The sequence below is a fragment of the Ranitomeya imitator genome, chromosome 1 (genome assembly GCF_032444005.1).
Source record: "Ranitomeya imitator isolate aRanImi1 chromosome 1, aRanImi1.pri, whole genome shotgun sequence".
Taxonomy (NCBI): Eukaryota; Metazoa; Chordata; class Amphibia; order Anura; family Dendrobatidae; genus Ranitomeya; species Ranitomeya imitator.
This window is the reverse complement of record NC_091282.1, coordinates 549,078,092-549,100,660: the sequence shown is the minus strand read 5'-3', so window position 1 is coordinate 549,100,660 and position 22,569 is coordinate 549,078,092. Positions and strand designations below refer to the sequence as shown.

General features: G+C 42.5%; 1 protein-coding gene across 1 annotated transcript in view; it reads left to right on the top strand.

Annotated features, from left to right (window-relative positions):
* The first annotated feature begins 5,927 nt into the window (after positions 1–5,927).
* Positions 5,928–22,569, top strand: part of YJEFN3 (YjeF N-terminal domain containing 3) — a 528,136-nt gene continuing 511,494 nt past the window's right edge. Inside the window, exon 1 of the mRNA XM_069767691.1 lies at positions 5,928–6,053. Within this exon, the coding sequence (XP_069623792.1) occupies positions 5,998–6,053 (56 nt within the window). The 5' untranslated portion in view covers positions 5,928–5,997. The remainder of the gene's footprint in view (positions 6,054–22,569) is intronic.

Sequence of the window (22,569 nt, the reverse complement as noted above, 5' to 3'; positions counted from 1 at the left end):
TGTTTTGCCTAGATGGCCATGTTTACTTTCCCAAGCTTGGTTTATGCTGTTACAATAAACCAAGTTTTTTCTTAAAGAGACAGTGCTCCAGGTATACCTCCGTGTGCAGACGAGTGATCCTTAAGGAGATTGGTCACTATTTGACAACACTTGGTTAATAAAATCAAGGGTCCATACCAGTGACATTATACACAGGAGCTCTGTATTTATTTTACATAGGTCCAAATATTGTATAAGGCTAGGTTCCCATTGCGTTAATGGGACCGCGCTAACGGACAGCGTTGCACGGCGAAATTAACGCCGTGCAACGCGTCCGTTAGCGCGCCCATTCACAGCAATGGGGACGCGCATCACTAACGCGTGCCATTTTCGCAGAGATCTGCGAGAGCGGGGACGTTTAACGCGACCCCTTTAAAACACATTGCGTTAGCGCTAGGCGCTAAACGGATTGCACTAACGCAATCTGAACCTAGCCTAATCCAACCTCAAAATCTATATGTACAGTATGTTCAAAATTCCCAAACAATGGTATTGGAGGGATACAGAGGCATAGACATTAGATAAAATCAAAATATTTTATTGTGATTAATTAAAAAAAGGGGGGGGGGAGGTTGCATATAAAATGTCTTGCTTTTTTTGAGGAAGTTAATATTTCTGTTATCTTAGATCAGTATGGTCTGCCGTTTGCCAATATGGTCAATTTGCTGCAAGACAACTATGTGGAACTTTGTGTGTTGCTGAAAAAAAAATCTAACTAAATACATTATTACATAACCTAAAGATTGAGGTTTAACCCTGCTGTTCTGTTCTGTCAAAAATGACCGAAATTTAAATTTGATATCCTGCAGATTTTTTTTTATGCAAACCTGAAACTTATGGTTTATTCTATTTTCCTCATTTGAGGAGTTCTTACAAGGAGTGTTTTTTGATGGTTTGTTTGTTTATTTTTTACTACGCGCTGATTACACTTGTACTGCTTGGTCAAAAATGACCGATAGCCTTTTATACTGATCTCCTGCCATATTTTCAGTAAAATAAAGGAGTTATAATTTCTCTGATATTGGATCAGCATTCAAATTGTTCCTAAATATTACTATCCAAAATATTATAATACAAATAACAAACATTGAGGGACAACAAGTTTATGGTGATAAATGGAAAAATTTTGATTTCCCAGATCTAAATGCTTTTATTGGTTTATTACTTTTAGCAGAAATATACAAATCTTTTGGTGAATCAACTAAAAGTTTGTGGAATTCCGAAAGCGGTCTCCACATATTTAGAGCTACAATGTCTCTTGAAAGGTTTCATGAGATTTCTTGAGTACTGCGGTTTGATGATAAAACAGATAGAAATGAAAGAAGAGCTAAGGATAAACTAGCCCCTATTAGAAAAATTTGGGATACATGGGTAGAGATTCTACCAAAATTGTATAATATTGGTGAAGCTGTAACTGTCGATGAACAACTGGTGGCATTCCGAGGTAGGTGCCCGTTTTATTTTACTGGAGATACAACAGTGGTTTCTTACATTCAAAAAAAAAAATAAACAGGTCATTCTGATGAACCCGATACACCATGACAATGCAATAAGCAATCGAAAAGACAGAAAGCTGGACATGATATTACATTACAATGCCACAAAAGGGACCCTTCATACACTTGATCAACTGATAACTACTTATACATGCAAATGAAAAAACAATCGGTGATTGTTTTTTTTATAATATTCTTGATGTGTCCGCATACAAAGCATATGTCTTATGGTGTGAAATAGACCCCAATTGGAACAGAAATAAACTACATAAAAGAAAACTGTTTCTGGAAGAATTAGGAAAATCCATTATTAGGCCGTATATTGAAGGGAGAAAATTGAATCCCAGAAGTGAAGGAGCAGCAGCCATTGTTCAAAGTATCCTGCAGCGTGCTCAAGCAAGCGAAACCACAGCCTCCACCAGCCAGCACTGCTACTGAACCAACGTCCTCCACCAGCACTGCTGCCAGCCTAAAAAGGAAAGATGCTGCTATTGTCCTCCATCAAGTGACTTGTTTTACTTGTGCAAAATATGTATGTAAAAGACATGTGCATTATTGTTGTGCTAGTGCAATAACACAAATCTTTGTGCGTCAGTCCCCACAAGGCCAAAGTACACAATATATGCAACCGTTGATGACAAGCTGTTAAAGAGATATGATATTTTCTTTTCATTTAGCCGCCTGCCATGATCATTCTAAACTAACAGCTGCTCACTCCCATGTGAACAACTAACATGCTGGACTCCAGGTGTCAGAAACCATAATCTAAACATGCATGTATATTTTGCATGTAAATATGTGGAAAAAATTAAATTTGCATAATTTTTCCAGCTTTAGATGCTAGGAAAGAAAATGCATACATTGTTAGCTGATACTTATAATCTCATTATGAGCGCTTATGTCCTATCTACAAATTTGCTACAGTATGTGCTTCTCTTTAATAACAACATCTAGAGCCATTGCAATCCCTTCCCTCTCTCAGGTTCTCATTGCTAAATACTGGTAGGCATTTCTGATTGCATGTGATTATAGAAACACAGTAATGAAAATTCTCTTGTAAGTTATAATTCCTTGCTTGATTTGCATACAGTATGTCCAAGTAAATTGCTACATGTAAAAATGCTTTCACCATTATACTTTGACATTATATGTATTTAGTATGTTTTTTATGCCACTGCGCAATAAAGACACTGCTAAAAAAAAAAAGGGAACACTAAAATACCACATCCTAGGTATCACTGAATGAAGTATTCCAGTTGTAAATCTTTATTCATTACATAGTGGAATGCGTTGAGAACAATAAAACATAAAAATGATCAATGTAAACCAAACTGAATATCCTATGGAGGTCTGTATTTGGATTGATACTCAAAATCAAAGTGGAAAATCAAATTACAGGCTGATCCAACTTTAGTGGAAATGCCTCAAAATAATGAAATGATGCTCAGTAGTGTGTGTGGCCTCCACGTGCCTGTATGACCTCCTTACAATGCCTGGGCATGCTCCTGAGGGGGTGAATGTTCTCCTGAGGGATCTCCTCTCACACCTGGATTAAAACATCAGACAACTCCTGGACATTCTGTGGTGCAATGGTGGATGGAATGAAACATGATGTCCAAGATGTGCTTAATTGGATTAAGGTGTGGGGAACGGGCAGGCCTGACCATAACATCATTTCGTTCATAATGCAGGAACTGCTGACACACTCCAGCCACATGAGGCCTAGCATTGTCATGCATCAGAAGGAACCCAGGGCCCAGTGCACCTGCATATGGTCTCATAAATCATCTGAGTATCTCATCCTGTTACCTAATGGCAGTCTGGGTACCTCTGGCAAGCAAATAGAGGTCTGTTTAGCTCTCCAAAGAAATGCCTCGCCACACCATTACTGATCCACTGCCAAACCATTCATGCTGGAGAATGTCACATCTGTGATGTGCTCAGTGTGAACATGCTCTCATCCATGAAGAGCACAGGGTGCCATTGTCGAATCTGCCAATCTTAGTGGTCTGTGGGGCAAATGCCAATTGCCTTGCATGGTGTTGGTTTAAGCACAACACCCACTTGTGGATATCGTCCTCTAATACCACCCTGATGGAGTCTGTTTTTGACAGTTTGAGCAGACACATGGATGTTAGTGGCCTGCTAGAGGTCATTTTACAGGGCTCTGGCAATGCTCCTCCTTTCACCAAGAAGGAGGTAACGGATCTGCTGCCGGGCTGTTGCCTCATACGTCCTCCGAATGTCTCGTAGTGTACTGGCCTGTCTTCTGCCATCTGCTTCATGATCTGTACACTGTGCTGACAGACACAGCTACTCTTCTTGCCACAGCTTGCATTGATGTGCCATCCTGGATGACCTGCACTACCTGAGCAAGTTTTGTGGGTTGTACTGCAGACACTGTACCTCTAGGGGAGAGCAATGGCAAAATGCAAAAGTGACAAAAATAACAGCACAAAAGGATGAGAACAGAGAAATGTCCTGTGGTCACCACCTGCAGAACCATTCCTTTATAGAGGTCGTCTTGCTAATTGCCTATCATGTATTCCTGTTGTATGTTCTATTTGCACAGCAGCAGGAGAAATTGATTCACAATTAGTGATGAGCGAACCCCTCGATGATCAGGATTGGCGGGTTTTTTGTAAAGTTCGAGCTCGGGGCCGGAGAAGATGCAAACTTGCGTCCGAACCCCGAGCTTGTACGTTACAAATATGGAATGAGGCGGCGGGGCTGTAAAAAAAAGCATAAAATTAAAAATAAACATTTTAATTATACTTAACAGTCCAGCAATGCTTCCGGGGCCGCTCATTAACTTCACCGCATGAACACTGTCGGAGAAAGCCAAAGACTGCCGAGTGCAGTAAATATCGCCAGAAGTTAATGAACGGCCCCGGAAGCAGACGTGGCCGGGAGACAGCGGGATGGGAGGGCGCGTCGCTGGACAGGTAAGTATAATTATAATGTTTATTATTAATGGCCCTGGACCTGAACTGGACCCGAACTGTTTCGCGTTACGGGTCCAGAACTTTACAGTTCGGGTTCGCCCATCCCTATTCACAATCAGTGGTGCTTCATAACTGAACAGGTGGATTTCACAGAAGTGTGACTGACTTGGAGCTACATTGTGTTGTTAAAGTGTTCCCTTTATTTTTTTGAGCAGTGCATGATGATGTGCTAAATTGCTATACAAAATATGCTGTGAAACCTATCCAAAACACAACATCTTTGAGAATACCACCTCTTCTCCAGACTAGATTTTTATTTCCACTGTACATGTGTATATTGACCATCTTTTTTTTTTTTTTTTTAACAAGAACACCCCTTAGAAGACCATTGTTAGTTCTTCATCATCAATCCTAAGAAAGCACTGGGTTTTTCTATATATACTTTTAATGCAATTGCATATTGATATGAAGTACACTACTTTATTTCATGAAACCTCGCTAGCAATATAAAGGGATTCCTTTCTCAATAAGTACTGAGCATCATGCTTATCTATTTCCTTTTTCTCCCTGAAGTAATCAGGCTTTATTTATAACAAAAAGGATCCGTTATATGTTTTTTACATTTGTATTATTTGTATTAGCCCTGTGCACGTAATTCTATTGTAATTACTCATTTTTGTCTCTTATAGATTCATTGCTTATTTTTAGCTTGGTCTAAACTATTAACTGCATGTGCAGGTTACCTTGGACCCTGTTATTTGGTTTCTAGCAGACTTTTTTAACATTTTATGTATGTCTAATAAAGCTTAATATATTTTTTTGGATTATACTCGTATTGTGGTGGTTCAATTACTTCCCCACATCTTGTGGCATCTATGTTTCTGAGTTCTCTTGTCCTATATTGAATTCTGCACTGGGCCTTTTTTGTGCTAAATAGATTTTTATTTCCACTGTACATATGTATATTGACCATCTTTTTTTAACAAGAACACCCCTTACAAGACCATTGTTATTTCTTCATCATCAGTCCTAAGGAAGCGCTGTTTTTCTTCTATTCATACTTTTAACACAATTGATCACAAGGGTCAGTGAAAGCCTCTTAGCAGCTAGTGACTAGCGGTTATGATACCAATACACAACTGAAAAAATCTCAAAGCTCTTCTGATCGGGGACTGTCATACTAACTAGAACAAATATCCCATATTGCGCACATCAGAATGATTTTTCTTTCTTTTATACAATTACATTGGAATGAATAACGAAAGCAGTTATTTCCATCTGCTTTCCAGCTCAGGTTGATATATAATGGCTGTATTCCTTCTGAAGGGTTAAATGATCTTGAGCGTTGGGTACCTTTGTGTAGGATCCAATCCGGAGGAATTCAGACTGAGGTTCTAGCTGCTTACTGGCTAGTTTGTCTTCCTGTATCTCTACCCACAGCCACACAGAGACACTCAGCTGTGTGCATCTAGACGCCAAGAAACACATTCACATTATCATCACTACAATATAGGAAAATGAGCAACTCAGGGTTCGAAAACAAGGATGGACAGGAACCTTTAAAGTACATAAGGTAAGACAATTATCGGCTGCGTCTGTAAGAACCCTTGTGCGAGAATTTACAGAGAATCAGCTGCAAAGGGCTAATTCATAGGGTGTGGGTCTATAGAAGCCAACGTGCATCTTTTCAGAAGGGTTTTTCAATCATTCAGCAAGCAATAGTTGTGTATATTCAACTGGGCTCTGTATGCAGATTGCACTGTAATGGTTAACCGTGGCTGAAAACAATACTTCCAATGTGTTATGTGGAGCAATGTTTTTCTGCTTCTGGGAATGACAGCCCTTAGTGTCATCATCCTCACTTTGAGCTGTCGTAGTTAAATGAACAATAAGACAATAACTCTACAAGTGTCTTGGAGATGAATAATTGAGCTGTGCACTTGGAGAGCCCATGCTGTTAGGTTGGGAAATGATTGAAGTGCTTTCTCTCTACTCAGCTGTGACTCTTTATAGGGGTTCCTAAATGAGCCACTGTCTTTTAAAGCTTTTGCCTTAACTGTGACCCTATAAAAAATGAGAGTATATAGCATACATAATTGCAGCATCAAAAGCTCACAGAGAATGATATCTGTTATACCATTATATACATCAAGTACTGGTTTGATGGCTTCTTGACCCTTATCAGCCATGGCTACAAAATGTGCCGAAAATTCCTAAGGTTTATGTGTCAAAACTCTTCTTGAGATATGGTTTGTGTTGATATAAACGTTTCATTAGTTTGAACATTGTGTGCAACATATTCTTTAAAATATCTCAATAATAGATTACTATTAATTCCATGAACTTTTTAAAATTATCATGTGTTATTTCTAAGATAGATATATCGAATATCATTCTATTTTGTTATATATGCTGTAACAAGTGGCATCCTCCTTTAGCAAAAACAATTATGTGTTAGGGTATGGGCCGACAATCCGGAACTAGCAGCGCTTTGGATGCAGCACATGTTCGCTGCGTCCGAAACGCTGCTGGCTATTGAACGCAGGTGAATCCTCTGTGATCACGGAACCGTCGGGAATCACCACATCCAATACATTCTATGGGTGAAATTTGTCCTGTGGAGACTCGCATCACCGCAAGATAAATTGACATGCTGCAGCCTGGAAAGACGCGACACATGTCCGTCTGCATGGGTGATCCGCGGGCGTCGGTGCACGCATAGTGGACATGGGAATTCTTGAAATCCTATCCACTATGCTGTAACATCTGGACGCTGTGGGTTGGACGCTGCACAAGTACGCCACCTCCAACCTGCAGTGTTTACTGATCGTCTACACCTAACCTTAGAAGCATCTTAAAAAGTGTTTGAACTGTTTAATAAATATACTCAATGCCACTTTCTGTAGCTTACAGTAACCTCTATTTTATTTATTCATTACGTTTTGCTTACATAGCGCCATCATATTCCGCAGCGCTTTACAGACATTATCGTCACTGTCCCCATTGGGGATAACCCATCTACATTCCCTAACAGTATGTCTTTGGCGTGTTGGAGGAAACTCACACAAACATGGGATGAACATACAAATTGGGATTTGAACCCAGGACCCCAGCGCTGCAACGCAACAGTGCTAATCACTACTTCTATTTAATAAACTTAGGGCATATTAATGGGAACCTGTCATGTCAAAAACATGATATTAACCTTAAGATATGGAGTTATTCTGCAGGTTAATAGCGCTCTGAACCTGCCTGGCACCGGCACTTAGAGACCTGCTGCTGGAAGGAAATGAACTTTATTCCTTCTGGCAGGGTTTGGATTCCAGTTACAGGGGTGACACTGGCAACCCCTCTGTGTATAGTGAGCGTGGCTGTAAACGTGCCCCCAACACTGACTGACAGGAGGATCAGCATTATGGCTGGCTGTCAGTCAGTGTGGGGGTGCGGCTGCCGCCACCGCTCACTATACACAGAAAAATTACTTAAACTTAAACCATGCCGACACGACCTCTTTGACTGGAAGCTGAACACTAATGGGAGGGGTAAAGTTAATATCCTCGTGGCAGCAAAGCTGCGGGTGCCTGGCAGCTTCACAACAGGACAGCAGGACACGTTCCCTTTAATACTTCTGTCACTTATAACACTTTTCTTATAGAATAGAAATGATCTAGCTGCTCTACATATAGCATAGCATATTCCCTAAAGGCATTTTTAACAAATAGCTACTTTTCTAGTTGTAAGATGTTCAACTGGAGTAACAATCCACTGTTACTAATTTGAGATCTAGATATACAGTATCTCTATAGGATATAAACTTGGAATGTTAAAGTATCACATTTTTCCAACTCTATAGACAACATAGAAAAATGATTTATATCCTTGGTGTCCATGATGAGGGAATAATTCATTGATCTATTCACTGCTTCAATGGTAAACAGTATAGAATATTTACTTTGTCTTTAATTATTTATTATTCATATTACCATATGAAGAGGGAGAGAATGCTTAAGAATATACAGTGAAATATGGCTTTTGATTTGTAATTCTTTATGCAGCAGGGGACCACAAATAAGAAATGTATTCAAGAGTCAACATTTTTAAAGAGGACTGTACACTAAATTTTTCATGTTGAACTGGGCATTCAATGTAATAGTAGCAACAGAGCAGAAAAAAAACTATTTTTTTTCTTCATTTTGCCTCCTTTTTTGTTGTGATATTGGCACCTAAGTTAATTTTCATTTAGTCCAAGTGGGTGTTATCAGAAAGTTTTCACTGGGGTTGTGTATTTTTTCTTCCTATATGAGGTTGACCAATCATCAGCAGGCAGCAACACTCTGGACAAAGAAGAACATGCCCCCACCATAACTCAGAACAGGCTACTAATCTGTGAGACATAGAATGACAGACAGCCTGATCTTTCTGCAGAGTGATTACAAATTGCTGTGAGCACAGCAGACCTGAGTGTCATTACTGATACATTTGAAACCTTTGACTAGCAGTCAGTACATGTACGTGTGTGGGGTTGGCAGTACAGCAGGGCTGGCCCCGCTATGAGAGGGGAGTGAGATCACACTTGCTGTCATTATATGTCTCACATAGAATAAAACCTGTTGTAAACTGTTGTTGGGAATATTCATCTTTCTTCTTGGTGTTTCTGCTTGCTCATGATTGGTAAACGCCATACAGGAAGAAGAAGTAAACATCGCCAATGAAAATATCTGAAAGTACTCACTCTTAAAGCACAGTAACTTCGATTGCTAACGTCTCTGCAACAGAGAGGCAAAATAAAAAGAAATCCAAAAACGTTTTATTCTTGCTCTGCCGCTGTGTGTCCAGTTCAACATTACACCACGTGTCCAGTTCAACATGAGAGATTTGGTAGGAGGTCATCTAAATCTGGGTAAAACCATATTAGTAACAGCAGATGAAGCATAAGGTGAGTGAATTGAGTTTATACTCTATGAATGATCACTCACTTGTATGTAAAAGGCAACATGTGACTACTAACAGTCGGTTGTGGCACATCTGGTCCTAACAGAAGAAGATGACAGCTGGGACACAGTGCTGGATTGTGTATTGATATTCATTTTACTTGGATGTATATACAATCTCTTAATAATTAGAACTTGAAGGCAATTGTTGTAAAATAAATGCAATCAATAAGCCAAATGGTAAAAAACGTCGCTAACTTGCAACTTGTTTCAAGCTTATTGTGCATATTTGACTTTATTCTCTTCTTCAGCACTCAGCTAAGATTTCAACAACAAGCTTATATGAGAAAATGTTCTATTGTAGCTATTATCCCTATGCAAAGAAAAAATAAAAAAGTTTATGTAATTAGTTTTACCCAATAAGTGTAAAATCAGTTTTGAAAAGTTTAAATATCCACCAAAGTTTTACCATGTGTTAAATTCTGATTCAGTTAAAACAAAAGCCATTGTAACCCTCAATTGATCTTCATGGTACTATTTAAGGAATTAACCCCTTCAAGTCACGGCCCTTTTTCATTTTTGCGTTTTCGTTTTTCACTTCCCTCCTTCCCTGAGCCATAACTTTTTTATTTTTCCGTCAATATGGTCATGTGAGGGCTTATTTTTTGCGGGACAAGTTGTACTTTTGAACGACACCATTGGTTTTAGAATGTATTTTACTAGAAAACGGGAAAAAAATTCCAAGTGCGGTGAAATTGCAAAAAAAGTGCAATCCCACACTTGTTTTTTGTTTGGCTTTCTTGCTAGGTTCACTAAATGCTAAAACTGACCTGACATTATGATTCTCTAGGTCATTACGAGCTCATAGACACCTAACATGACTAGGTTATTTTTTATCTAAGTGGTGAAAAAAAATTCCAAACTTTTCTAAAAAAAAAAAAAAAAAAAAAAAAGTGCCATTTTCCGATACCCGTAGCGTCTCCATTTTTCGTGATCTGGGGTCGGGTGAGGGCTTATTTTTTGCGTGCCGAGCAGATGTTTTTAATGATACCATTTTTGCGCAGATACGTTCTTTTGATCGCCCGTTATTGCATTTTAATGCAATGTCGCGGCGACCAAAAAAACGTAATTCTGGCGTTTCGGATTTTTTTCTCGCTACGCCGTTTAGCGATCAGGTTAATGCTTTTTTTTAATTGATAGATCGGGTGATTCTGAACACGGCGATACCACATATGTGTATGTTTGATTTTTTTTTAATTGTTTTATTTAGGATGGGGCGAAAGGGGGGTGATTTAAACTTTTATATTTTTTATATTTTTTTCATATTTTTAAAAACATTTTTTTTTACTTGTGCCATGCTTCAATAGCCTCCATGGGAGGCTAGAAGCTGGCACCACTTGATCGGCTCTGATACATACAGATCGCTGCTATGTAGCTGAAATGCAGGTGTGCTATGAGCGCCGACCACAGGGGGGCGCTCACAGCAGGCCTGCATCAGTAACCATAGAGGTCTCAAGGACCTCTATGGTTACCTTCCTGATGCATCGCCGACCCCCCATCATGTGACGGGGGTCGGCGATGACGTCATTTCCGGCCGCCCGGTCGGATGCAGTAGTTAAATGCCGCTGTCTGTGTTTGACAGCGGCATTTAACAGGTTAATAGCGGCGGGTGAATAGCGATTTCACCCGCCGCTATTGCGCGCACATGTCAGCTGTACAAAACAGCTGACATGTCGCGACTTTGATGTGGGCTCACCGCCGGAGCCCACATCAAAGGGGGTGACACGGCATGCGCAGTACTAGTACGGCGCATGTCGTGAAGGGGTTAAAGAATCCACACTATCTATAAACAGAGAGATGGTGACATTGGTGAGGGAACAGTTAGCTAATTTAAATGAATTTAAATCTCCTGGTCCAGATGAATTACATCCTAGGGTACTGAAAGAGTTAGCAGATGAAATTGCAGAACCACTAGCCAGAATCTTCAAAAAATCCTGGAAAACAGGAGAAGTCCCAAATGATTGGAGAAGGGCACATGTTGTCCCTTTCTTCAATAAAGGAAATAATATGAAGCCAGGAAATTAGAGGCCAATGAGCCTTACTTCTATACCAGAAAAAATCTTTGAACAAATTATTAAACAGCATGTATGTTGGACATGTACTTGGATAAGAATACAGTAATTAACCAAAGCCAGCATGGGTTTGTAGCAAACAAGTCATGCCAGACTAATCTAATTTCCTTCTATGATAGAATCATTGACTGGGTGTATCAGGGAAATGCGGTAGATATAGTATATCTTGACTTCAGCAAAGCATTTGATAAAGTATCTCATACTATCCTTATTGAAAAAATGACCAAGTATGGGATTGACAAGGCTACGGTTTGATCCATTCATAACTGGCTCAGTGATCGTACTCAAAGAGTGGTATTAAATGGTTGCACATCCAATAGGTAGAGTGTTTCAAGTGGAATACCACAAGGCTCTGTCCTTACCCCAGTGTTGTTCAATATTTTTATACATGATCTAGATAAGGAAACTGAAGGTAAACTAATCAAATTTGCAGACAATGCAAAACTAGGAGGGATAGCTAAATGTCACGACTCTGTTGTCGGGTGACCCGGGACAAGGGGCTCCTTCCCTGTCCCTTACACTAGGAGGCACACTAGCTCACCCTGTTCTCTGGGTTATTTTTGAAGGTGAAGATGCCGGGACCACATACCTTGCCTTATCTCCTGAATCCATCTTCCTTTTGTACTCTTCCCCCACCCAGGGAAGAGGGGAGTAGTTGTGCACCATAGTCCACTAGATGAACAAGGTAATACAAGCAGGGGAAACGGAAAATACCAGGCATAAAAATATACACTCACATATAACAGAGGAATGCCCGGGGAGTGGAGGATGGTGTAAAACCAAAGTAGGCGAAGGAAAGGGAATTATCACACTTACTAAACCAAGCAACAGTCACAGATAAACCAAATAAATGGTGCAAATAAATTTATATAATTTATACAATGTTATTTTCTGGATTTTATGTTTGATATTCTATCTCTCAATATTAATATTAACCTACCCTTAAAATTATAGACTGTTCATGTCTTTGTCAGTGGGCAAACTTGCAAAATCCACAAGGGATCAAATACTTATTTCAACATTGTATATAAATATATATTTATTTTTTGCCCTGATATTCTCCAGCTGTATGTTCCCTCCAGTGTTACTGACACTGCTGCTCAGCGCTAAGTGCTCAGCCATCCTCCTTTCTTGTTATAACCAAGACACTGCCATGCCTGATTGCCTTGAAACACAGTTCACCATCTAACTTCTCTTTACCTTACTCTACCCTCTCAACATAATTATGGTTATGTTGTTCTTTTCTTTCTTTATGTTCTCCTCTTTTCCTCTTCTCTCCCCCCTCCCCCCTTACTCAAGAGATAGTTCACTCTATTTCCTCTGCTTGCTCCCTTTGCTCTTGGGGTATTGACCACACTACATTTACGCAATGGCAAAACCGCAAGTGCGGCACATGTCCGCAAGTCCCATAGGGAATGTATGAGGCCAAACGCAGTGTTGCCGTAAGTGATCCGTTATGCGGCAGATGTTGAAAAACTGCCGGATCTGCTGCAAAAGGCGACTTTCACATCAGCGATTCTTGCCAAAGTCTATGCCGATAGTGTCATACTCACCAAAGGGGGAGGCAGCACTAAAAGTGCCTAGAGCAGCAGAAACTCTAAATACGGCCCTGAATGTCCCCCTTTAGGTGGCCATACATATGGCTGTCAGCTAAGTGATGCATCAGCTGACCTACAGCATTCTCAGCTGACTCCCCATACACGGAAGGGTTTGGTTGGGTGAGCGCTCCTTTGTTCTCTGTGAGAAAGCCACTGGATATGGGCGTTCGATGTCTCCCCTCTTACCTGCAGACGTGTCAGTCCAACTCCAATACTTAGAGCCATCGCAGCAAGGGGTAGGAGGGAATGTGCTGCTGTGGGTGCGGATTAGCTGAGCAGTGCCTAGCTTTGCTATGAGAGTAAGGGAATGGGCGCCAGTCAAAGCCGTCGCCCAACAATGCATGGAGATTTTCGTGCCCATTCACACTTTCTAAAACAAAATGCACCCAGAATAACGACCGTGATGCATATTTAAGAACCTGCAGGATGTTCATGGATTTTTCACTCTGAAAAGCTGCAGATTAGCGTAATTGCAATACAATGGTGCTAATCCGCATGAGGGTTTCCCTGAAAATCCACAGCATATTCCCTTCTGCCAATCCCGACCGTGTGAACATGCTCTTTAGGTGTTAATAAGCTAGTCAGAGCCATCCATAGTTTATTACCAATAGAAAATCATTATGTATTCATAGTACAAAATAGATCATAGAAGATCTGCCAACAGCAGCTTGTTGATTATTTCATTCCTGCAACATACACAGAATAGAAAATGAAAAATCAGGTGAAATTTGTATCATTTTAATCACTAAATTTCTTCATTGTGCTTACACGGAGGGAATCAGGTTGGCAATATGAATAAGGGCTGAAATGCGTTTGTCTGCATGAAAGAGAAGACCTTTTTCCCCGCTGCCCTGGCCCTCTGCATGGTGTTATTATGGCTAGAAATAAACATGATACAGCTAATTGCCCATATCCTTGCTCTAAAATGGGACACGGCTTCCAGCTGGCACAAGCAGATCTCTCATTTAAGCACAATCTACAAAAAGTTTACATATGTATAAAACATTTTTTAGGGATAAAATCTTTTTAGGGAGCATGCCGGGATCTTATGTGAGTCAGGTGATTGCTCAAATCATCCTGGTGGAGAGGTACCTGACCTCTATGGTGTTTTAGAACTTTATTTATAAAGGGGTGGAGCAGGAGCATAAATGAAGAGAGTATGGTATATGCGACATTATCTGCTCTGAAGGGGCTAGTTATGCCCGTTAGCAGCTACTAAATGGCACTGGGGGAATTTTCATATCATTGTGTCAGAAAAAGCTGTAAACCTTGACACCAGGAGTATAAATGTAAAGAGATCAGGGCCGGACTGGCCATCGGGCAGTTCTGGCAAATGCCAGAAGGGCCGGTGGCAGTCATGGGCCGCTTGCCAGCGCTGACTCTCCCCCGGCCACCGACTCACACCCCTGCCAGCGCCGCCACATTCAACTATACCAGCGTCTATGACGCTGGTACAGTTGAATGCAATGATGGAGGAGAGAGTATCCGCTGTTGCTCCCTCTCCCATCATTCCCCGCTGTGCCTCTGACACTGCGGGTGCGCGATGATGTCATATCATCGCGCACCTGCTGTGTGTTGGGCGGGCAGACTGCGGAGCCAGGAGCAGTGCGGGCACGAGGAGAAGTGAGGAGAGTGTTTATTTTCTTTAAATATACTGTATCAATGAGTGATAACTGAATTGTGGGGCTATTGGGGGGGCTGTATTACATTCTATGGGGGCTGTGCTGCATTACATTCTACGGGGGCTGTGCTGCGTTACATTCTATGGGGCTGTGCTGCGTTACATTCTATGGGGGCTGGCTGCATTACATTCTATGGGGGCTGGCTGCATTATATTCTATGGTGGCTGGCTGCATGAGATTCTATGGGGGCTGTGCTGCATTACATTCTATGGGGACTGGCTGCATTACATTCTATGGGGGCTGGCTGCATTATATGCTATGGTGGCTGGCTGCATGAGATTCTATGGGGGCTGTGCACCAGCTGTGTGTCGGGCGGGCAGACTGCAACTGCTGAGACCGGAGACGGGAGCAGTGCGGGCACGAGGAGAAGTGAGGAGAGTGTTTATTTTCTTTAAATATACTGTATCAATGAGTGATAACTGAATTGTGGGGCTATTGGGGGGGCTGTATTACATTCTATGGGGGCTGTGCTGCATTACATTCTACGGGGGCTGTGCTGCGTTACATTCTATGGGGCTGTGCTGCGTTACATTCTATGGGGGCTGGCTGCATTACATTCTATTGGGGCTGGCTGCATTACATTCTATGGGGACTCTGCTGCATTACATTCTATTGGGACTGGCTGCATTACATTCTATGGGGGCTGGCTGCATTACATTCTATGGGGGCTAGCTGCATTACATTCTATGGGGGCTGGCTGCATTACATTCTATGGGGGCTGGCTGCATTATATTCTATGGTGGCTGTGCTGCATTACATTCTATGGAGGCTGTGCTGCATTACATTCTATGGGGACTGGCTGCATTACATTCTATGGGGGCTGGATGCGTTACATTCTATGGGGGCTTGCTGCATTACATTCTATGGGGGCTGTGCTGCGTTACATTCTATGGGGGCTGTGCTGCATTACATTCTATGGGGGCTGTGCTGCGTTACATTCTATGGGGGCTGTGCTGCATTACATTCTATGAGGGATGTGCTGCGTTACATTCTATGGGGGCTGTGCTGCATTACATTCTATGGGGGCTGTGCTGCTTTACATTCTATGGGGGCTGGCTGCATTACATTCTATGGGGGCTGTGCTGCGTTACATTCTATGGGGCTGTGCTGCGTTACATTCTATGGGGGCTGGCTGCATTACATTCTATGGGGGCTGGCTGCATTATATTCTATGGTGGCTGGCTGCATGAGATTCTATGGGGGCTGTGCTGCATTACATTCTATGGGGGCTGTGCTGCATTACATTCTATGGGGACTGGCTGCATTACATTCTATGGGGGCTGGATGCGTTACATTCTATCGGGGCTTGCTGCATTACATTCTATGGGGACTGTGCTGCGTTACATTCTATGGGGGCTGTGCTGCATTACATTCTATGGGGGTTGTGCTGCGTTACATTCTATGGGGGCTGGCTAAGTTACATTCTATGGGGGCTGGCTGCGTTACAGCCTATAGGGGGTGTGCAGCGTTACATTCTATGGGGGCTGGCTAAGTTACATTCTATGGGGGCTGGCTGCATTACATTCTATGGGGGCTGTGCTGCGTTACATTCTATGGGGCTGTGCTGCGTTACATTCTATGGGGGCTGGCTGCATTACATTCTATGGGGGCTGGCTGCATTATATTCTATGGTGGCTGGCTGCATGAGATTCTATGGGGGCTGTGCTGCATTACATTCTATGGGGGCTGTGCTGCATTACATTCTATGGGGACTGGCTGCATTACATTCTATGGGGGCTGGATGCGTTACATTCTATGGGGGCTTGCTGCATTACATTCTATGGGGGCTGTGCTGCGTTACATTCTATGGGGGCTGTGCTGCATTACATTCTATGGGGGCTGTGCTGCGTTACATTCTATGGGGGCTGTGCTGCATTACATTCTATGAGGGATGTGCTGCGTTACATTCTATGGGGGCTGTGCTGCATTACATTCTATGGGGGCTGTGCTGCTTTACATTCTATGGGGGCTGGCTGCATTACATTCTATGGGGGCTGTGCTGCGTTACATTCTATGGGGCTGTGCTGCGTTACATTCTATGGGGGCTGGCTGCATTACATTCTATGGGGGCTGGCTGCATTATATTCTATGGTGGCTGGCTGCATGAGATTCTATGGGGGCTGTGCTGCATTACATTCTATGGGGGCTGTGCTGCATTACATTCTATGCGGACTGGCTGCATTACATTCTATGGGGGCTGGATGCGTTACATTCTATCGGGGCTTGCTGCATTACATTCTATGGGGACTGTGCTGCGTTACATTCTATGGGGGCTGTGCTGCATTACATTCTATGGGGGTTGTGCTGCGTTACATTCTATGGGGGCTGTGCTGCATTACATTCTATGAGGGATGTGCTGCATTACATTCTATGGGGGCTGGCTGCATTATATTCTATGGTGGCTGGCTGCATGAAATTCTATGGGGGCTGTGCTGCATTACATTCTATGGGGACTGGCTGCATTACATTCTATGGGGGCTGGATGCGTTACATTCTATGGGGGCTTGCTGCATTACATTCTATGGGGCTGTGCTGCGTTACATTCTATGGGGGCTGTGCTGCATTACATTCTATGGGGGCTGTGCTGCGTTACATTCTATGGGGGCTGTGCTGCATTACATTCTATGAGGGATGTGCTGCGTTACATTCTATGGGGGCTGTGCTGCATTACATTCTATGGGGGCTGGCTGTGTTACATTCTATGGGGGCTGGCTGCATTACATTCTATGGGGGCTGTGCTGCGTTACATTCTATGGGGCTGTGCTGCGTTACATTCTATGTGGGCTGGCTGCATTACATTCTATGGGGGCTGGCTGCATTATATGCTATGGTGGCTGGCTGCATGAGATTCTATGGGGGCTGTGCTGTATTACATTCTATGGGGGCTGTGCTGCATTACATTCTATGGGGACTGGCTGCATTACATTCTATGGGGGCTGGATGCGTTACATTCTATGGGGGCTTGCTGCATTACATTCTATAGGGGCTGTGCTGCATTACATTCTATGGGGGAGGGTTGTATTACATTCTATGGGGGGGCTGTATTACATTCTATGGGGGGCTGTATTACATTCTATTGGGGGCTGTATTACATTCTATGGCGGGTTGTATTACATTCTATGAGAGGCTGTATTACATTCTCTGGGGGCTACATTATATTCTATGGGGGCTGTATTATATTCTATGGGGAGGGGGGCTGTATTACATTCTATGGGGGGCTTTATTACATTCTATGGAGGGGCTAAATTATATTCTATGGGGGGCTGCATTATGTTCTATGAGGGGGCTACCATATATTCTATATGCAGGGGCTGCATTATACTATATGAGGGGGCTGCATTATATTCTCTGGGGGTTACATTATACTCAGGGGGCTGCAATATCTTCTGTGGGGTGGCTGCATTATACTCTGGGGTGGCATCAGTATACTATATGTGGGCTGCATTATACTGTATCGAGGACTATGGGGAATACATTATACTATATGAAGAACTATGGGGTGCATTATACTATGGGAAGTGAATTGTACTACATGGATGACAATGGCGGGGCATTATACTATATGGAGCACTATGAGGAATGTATTATACTATTTGGAGGACTGAGGAGTGTATTATACTATATGGAGGACTTTGGCAATACATTATACTATATGGAGGACTGAGGAGTGTATTATACTATATGAGGAATTGCAGTGTATTTTAATATATGGAGGACTATGAGGAGTGTATTATACTATATGGAGGACTATGGGGAGTGTATTATACTATATGGAGGACTGAGGAGTGTATTATACTATATGGAGGACTGAGGAGTGTACTATTCTATATGGAGGACTGAGGAGTGTATTATACTATATGGAGGACTGAGGTGCACATTATAGTATATGGAGGACTATGGGGTGTGTTATACTAAACAAGCAAAATGCTGCCTATCCATCGAGTGATTGGATTGTTTATGTGGGAACAGAAATCCTTGTTCTCAGCAGCACATCGCCGGTGTAAACTGCAGTTGTGCTGCTGATAACATGATGCTGTATGGGGACAGATTGATCTAATTGTGATTGTTCTGTTCCCTTCATTCTTTCTCAGTTGGTGTAAAGAGGCCGGGAAACAAGCAAACGACTTCAGTATTGTCGATCACACTTGTTTAGTGGCCTGAGATCAGCGCATGTATATACAGCAGAAATGCTTCACAGGGAGACCAGGCAAGGATGATGACAGTTGTAGTTAGCACCCGGTGCCTGGGAATAGCGCTAACTCTACTGCTTTTCCCAGCTGCCAGAGCATTTAATTCTGGTATGTGTAATGATTTTTAGGGTAGATGTCAGCTGCGTAATGTCAGCTGCTATCAATCCCTGGTGCAAGTAATGGAGAGGTGTCTATCAGACACCCCCACTACTAGCCCAGACCTGGCGAGACCCAGCCACTCTGAAGAGTGGTGACGGTAGTAACAGTATCACTCTTCACAGTCGCCGAGCTCAGCGCAAGACCCGGAATATCTGAAGAGCGGTGACGTTACTGATGTCACCGCTCTTCAGCGTCACCGGGTCTCGTGCTGCGCAGCAGAACCAAAAGTGGCTGTAGGCAAAGTTTATGGAGCATCAGAATGAGGTTCCATAGCCTTTGGTCGTCTCAATCCCTTCATTATCTACGACAGGGGTGTCAAACTGCATTCCTCAAGGGCTGCAAACAGGTCATGTTTTCAGGATTTCCTTGCATTGCACAGGTGATAATTTAATCACCTGTAGAGAATGATTCCAGCACCTTGTGCAATGCTAAGGAAATCTTGAAAACACGCATGGTTTGAGGCCCTCGAGGAATGCAGTTTGACACCCCTGATCTACGAGATCCAGTTATGTAGGTAAAGTAGCGGCTTTTCTTGGTACTGCAACAAAAAGCCATAAATAGGACTGAGCTGTAATGCTGGATACAGCTGTAATTATATGTTATATAGTCGTGTTACACTCCCCTCACTTCTTGTACCCTACAAGTGTACAAAGATATTATACAGCCATCATGTGACAAGTGGGCCTGTGTAACTTCAAATGCCAGGGCTGAATTTTAGTCCCAGTCCGGCCCTGAAAGAGATAGAGACTTTTATCCACTGCACCCGAAAACTTGTGTACATTGTAGCTAAAGGTACCTTCAGACTGAGCAACTTTACAACGAGAACGACAACGATCCGTGACGTTACAGCGTCCTGGATAGCGATCTCGTTGTGTTTGACACGCAGCAGCGATCTGGATCCTGCTGTGACATCGCTGGTCGTAGCTAGAAGTCCAGAACTTTATTTGGTCATCAGGTCGGCGTGATTCGTCATGTTTGACAGCAAAAGCAACGATGCCAGCAATGTTTTTACATGGAGCTAACAACCAGCAAGAACGATAAGTGAGTCGCCGTTACGTCACTGGATCGCTCCTGCATCGTTCTGGTGTTGCTGGCGTTTGACGTCTCTACAGCGACCTAAACAGTGACGCTGCAGCGATTGGCTCGTTGTCTATATCGCTGGAGCGTTGCTGAGTGTGACGTTACCTTAAGGCTAAGTTCACATGTCCTGTAATCATCAGTTAGAAGAGGTCCAGCAGCAATCCGTTGTCAAATCAATTGAGCAGACACAACCTTTTTGTCCGGCTAAAAAAAAGGATTTCAATTGGATCTGTTTTTTTTTCATTGAAGTCTATAGAAAACGGATTTGTTACATTTCCATCTGATTTTCTTCTACTTGAAAAGGATCCATTTTTTGCTTACTGGATCATTTTCAGATGGAAGAAAAACAGAGGGCTATTTAACCCCCTAGTGACAGAGCCAAATTTGTACTTAATGACCAGGCCAATTTTTACAATTCTGACCACTGTCACTTTATGAGGTAATAATTCTGGAGCGCTTTAATGGATCCCGCTGATTCTGAGATTGTTTTTTGTGACATATTGTACTTCATGTTAGTGGTAAAATTTCTTCTATATGACTTGCTTTTAATTATGAAAAAATGGAAATATGGCGAAAATGTTTAAAATTTCACAATTTTCAAACTTTTAATTTTTATTCCCTTAAATCAGACATGTCACACAAAATAGTCAGTAAATAACATTTCCCACATGTCTATTTTACATCAGCACAATTTTGGAAGCAATAATTTTTTTTTAAGAAAGTTATAACTTACTAGATGGAGGCCCGATGCGATAGGGCGGTAATGTCACGATGGGGGCAGGCTTTGCAGCGTTGAGAATCTCTCCCCCCATGTGCTCATCCATCGATCCACTCTCTTTCCCCATGTGCTGACTTCTCCCGTCTGTGCTCTTTTCTTTGACCTGTCTACCCCATATGCTGTCCCCCTTGTCTGCTGTCTCTCTCCTTCCTGTGCTGTGTTCTCCCCTCATGTGCTGTCCCGTTTGAGCAGTCTCTCCCCTGTGCTCTGTCTCTCTCACCCCTGTGCGCTTTCTCTCTCCCCTATCTGCTGTCTTCTCCTCTCATGTCATCTCTTCTTTGACCTGTGTACCCCATGTGCTCTCTCCCTTGTGTGCTCTCTTTCCACCACTGTTCTGTCTTCTTCCCTCATGTGTTCTCTGCCGCCAGGATCAGCTGAATGATTCACTGCGCCTGCCCTGAATTCATGCAGGTGCAGTAAATCAGACCATCGCCATCTTTGTGCAGACAGAGAACGGCGGTCACATTAAAACTGCAAATGTGCTCCTCCTGTACAAAGATGGCGGAAGTCAGTGAATCATTCAGCTGATCTCGGCGGCGGCGTGTTCTCGACGGTGTTCCGCAGGTGGTACCGAGCAAGAGGTTTCGTACGGCGTATACAGTGTTTGTGTGTGCTGTGTACGGCATATACGCTGTGTGTTTGTGTGTGTGGTGTGTATGGCGTATACAATGTGTGTGTGTGTGGTGCGACGATGTTCTGCTGATGGTACTGCGCAAGAGGCTGGTGTCCCAATTTGGAGGTCAGTGAACTTCCACCACTTGGAATTCTGGGATCCAGACACATCTGTATGGAACAGGATGTGAAGACATTACAAAGTAAGTATATATTAAGATAAGAAAGTTATAAGTTGACCCGCAATTTCTCATTTTTACAAAAAAAAAAATTGCAAAACCATTTTTTTAGGGACCACATCACACTTGAAGTGATTTTGAGGGGGCCTATATGACAGAAAATACCCCAAAATGACACCATTCTAAAAAACTGCACTCCTCAAGGTACTCAAAACCACATTCAAGAAGTTTATTAACCCTTCAGGTGTTTCACAGGAATTTTTGGAATATGGAAGGAAAAAATAAACATTTACTTTTCTTTCACAAAAATTTTCCTTTAGACCAATTTTTTTTTACTTTTGCAAGGGTAAAAGGAGAAAATGGACCATACTTTTTGTTGTGAAATTTCTTCTATGCACACCGATACCCCATATGTGGGGGAAATCTACTGTTTTGGTGCATGGCAGGGCTCGGAAGGAATGGAGCGCAGTTTGACTTTTTGAATGTAAAATATGCTGGAATAATTAGCGGTTGCCATATCGTGTTTGAAGAGCCCCAGATGTGCCTAAACAGTGGACCCCCACAAGTGATACCATTTTGCAAACTAGACCCCTTATGGAGCTTATCTACATGTGTATTGAGCACCTTGAACCCACAGGTGCTTCACAGAAGTTTATAGCGTAGAGCCGTGGAAATAAAAAAAATCACATTTTTCCCAAATAAATCTTTTTTAGCTCCACATTTTGTATTTTCATAAGGGTAACAGGCA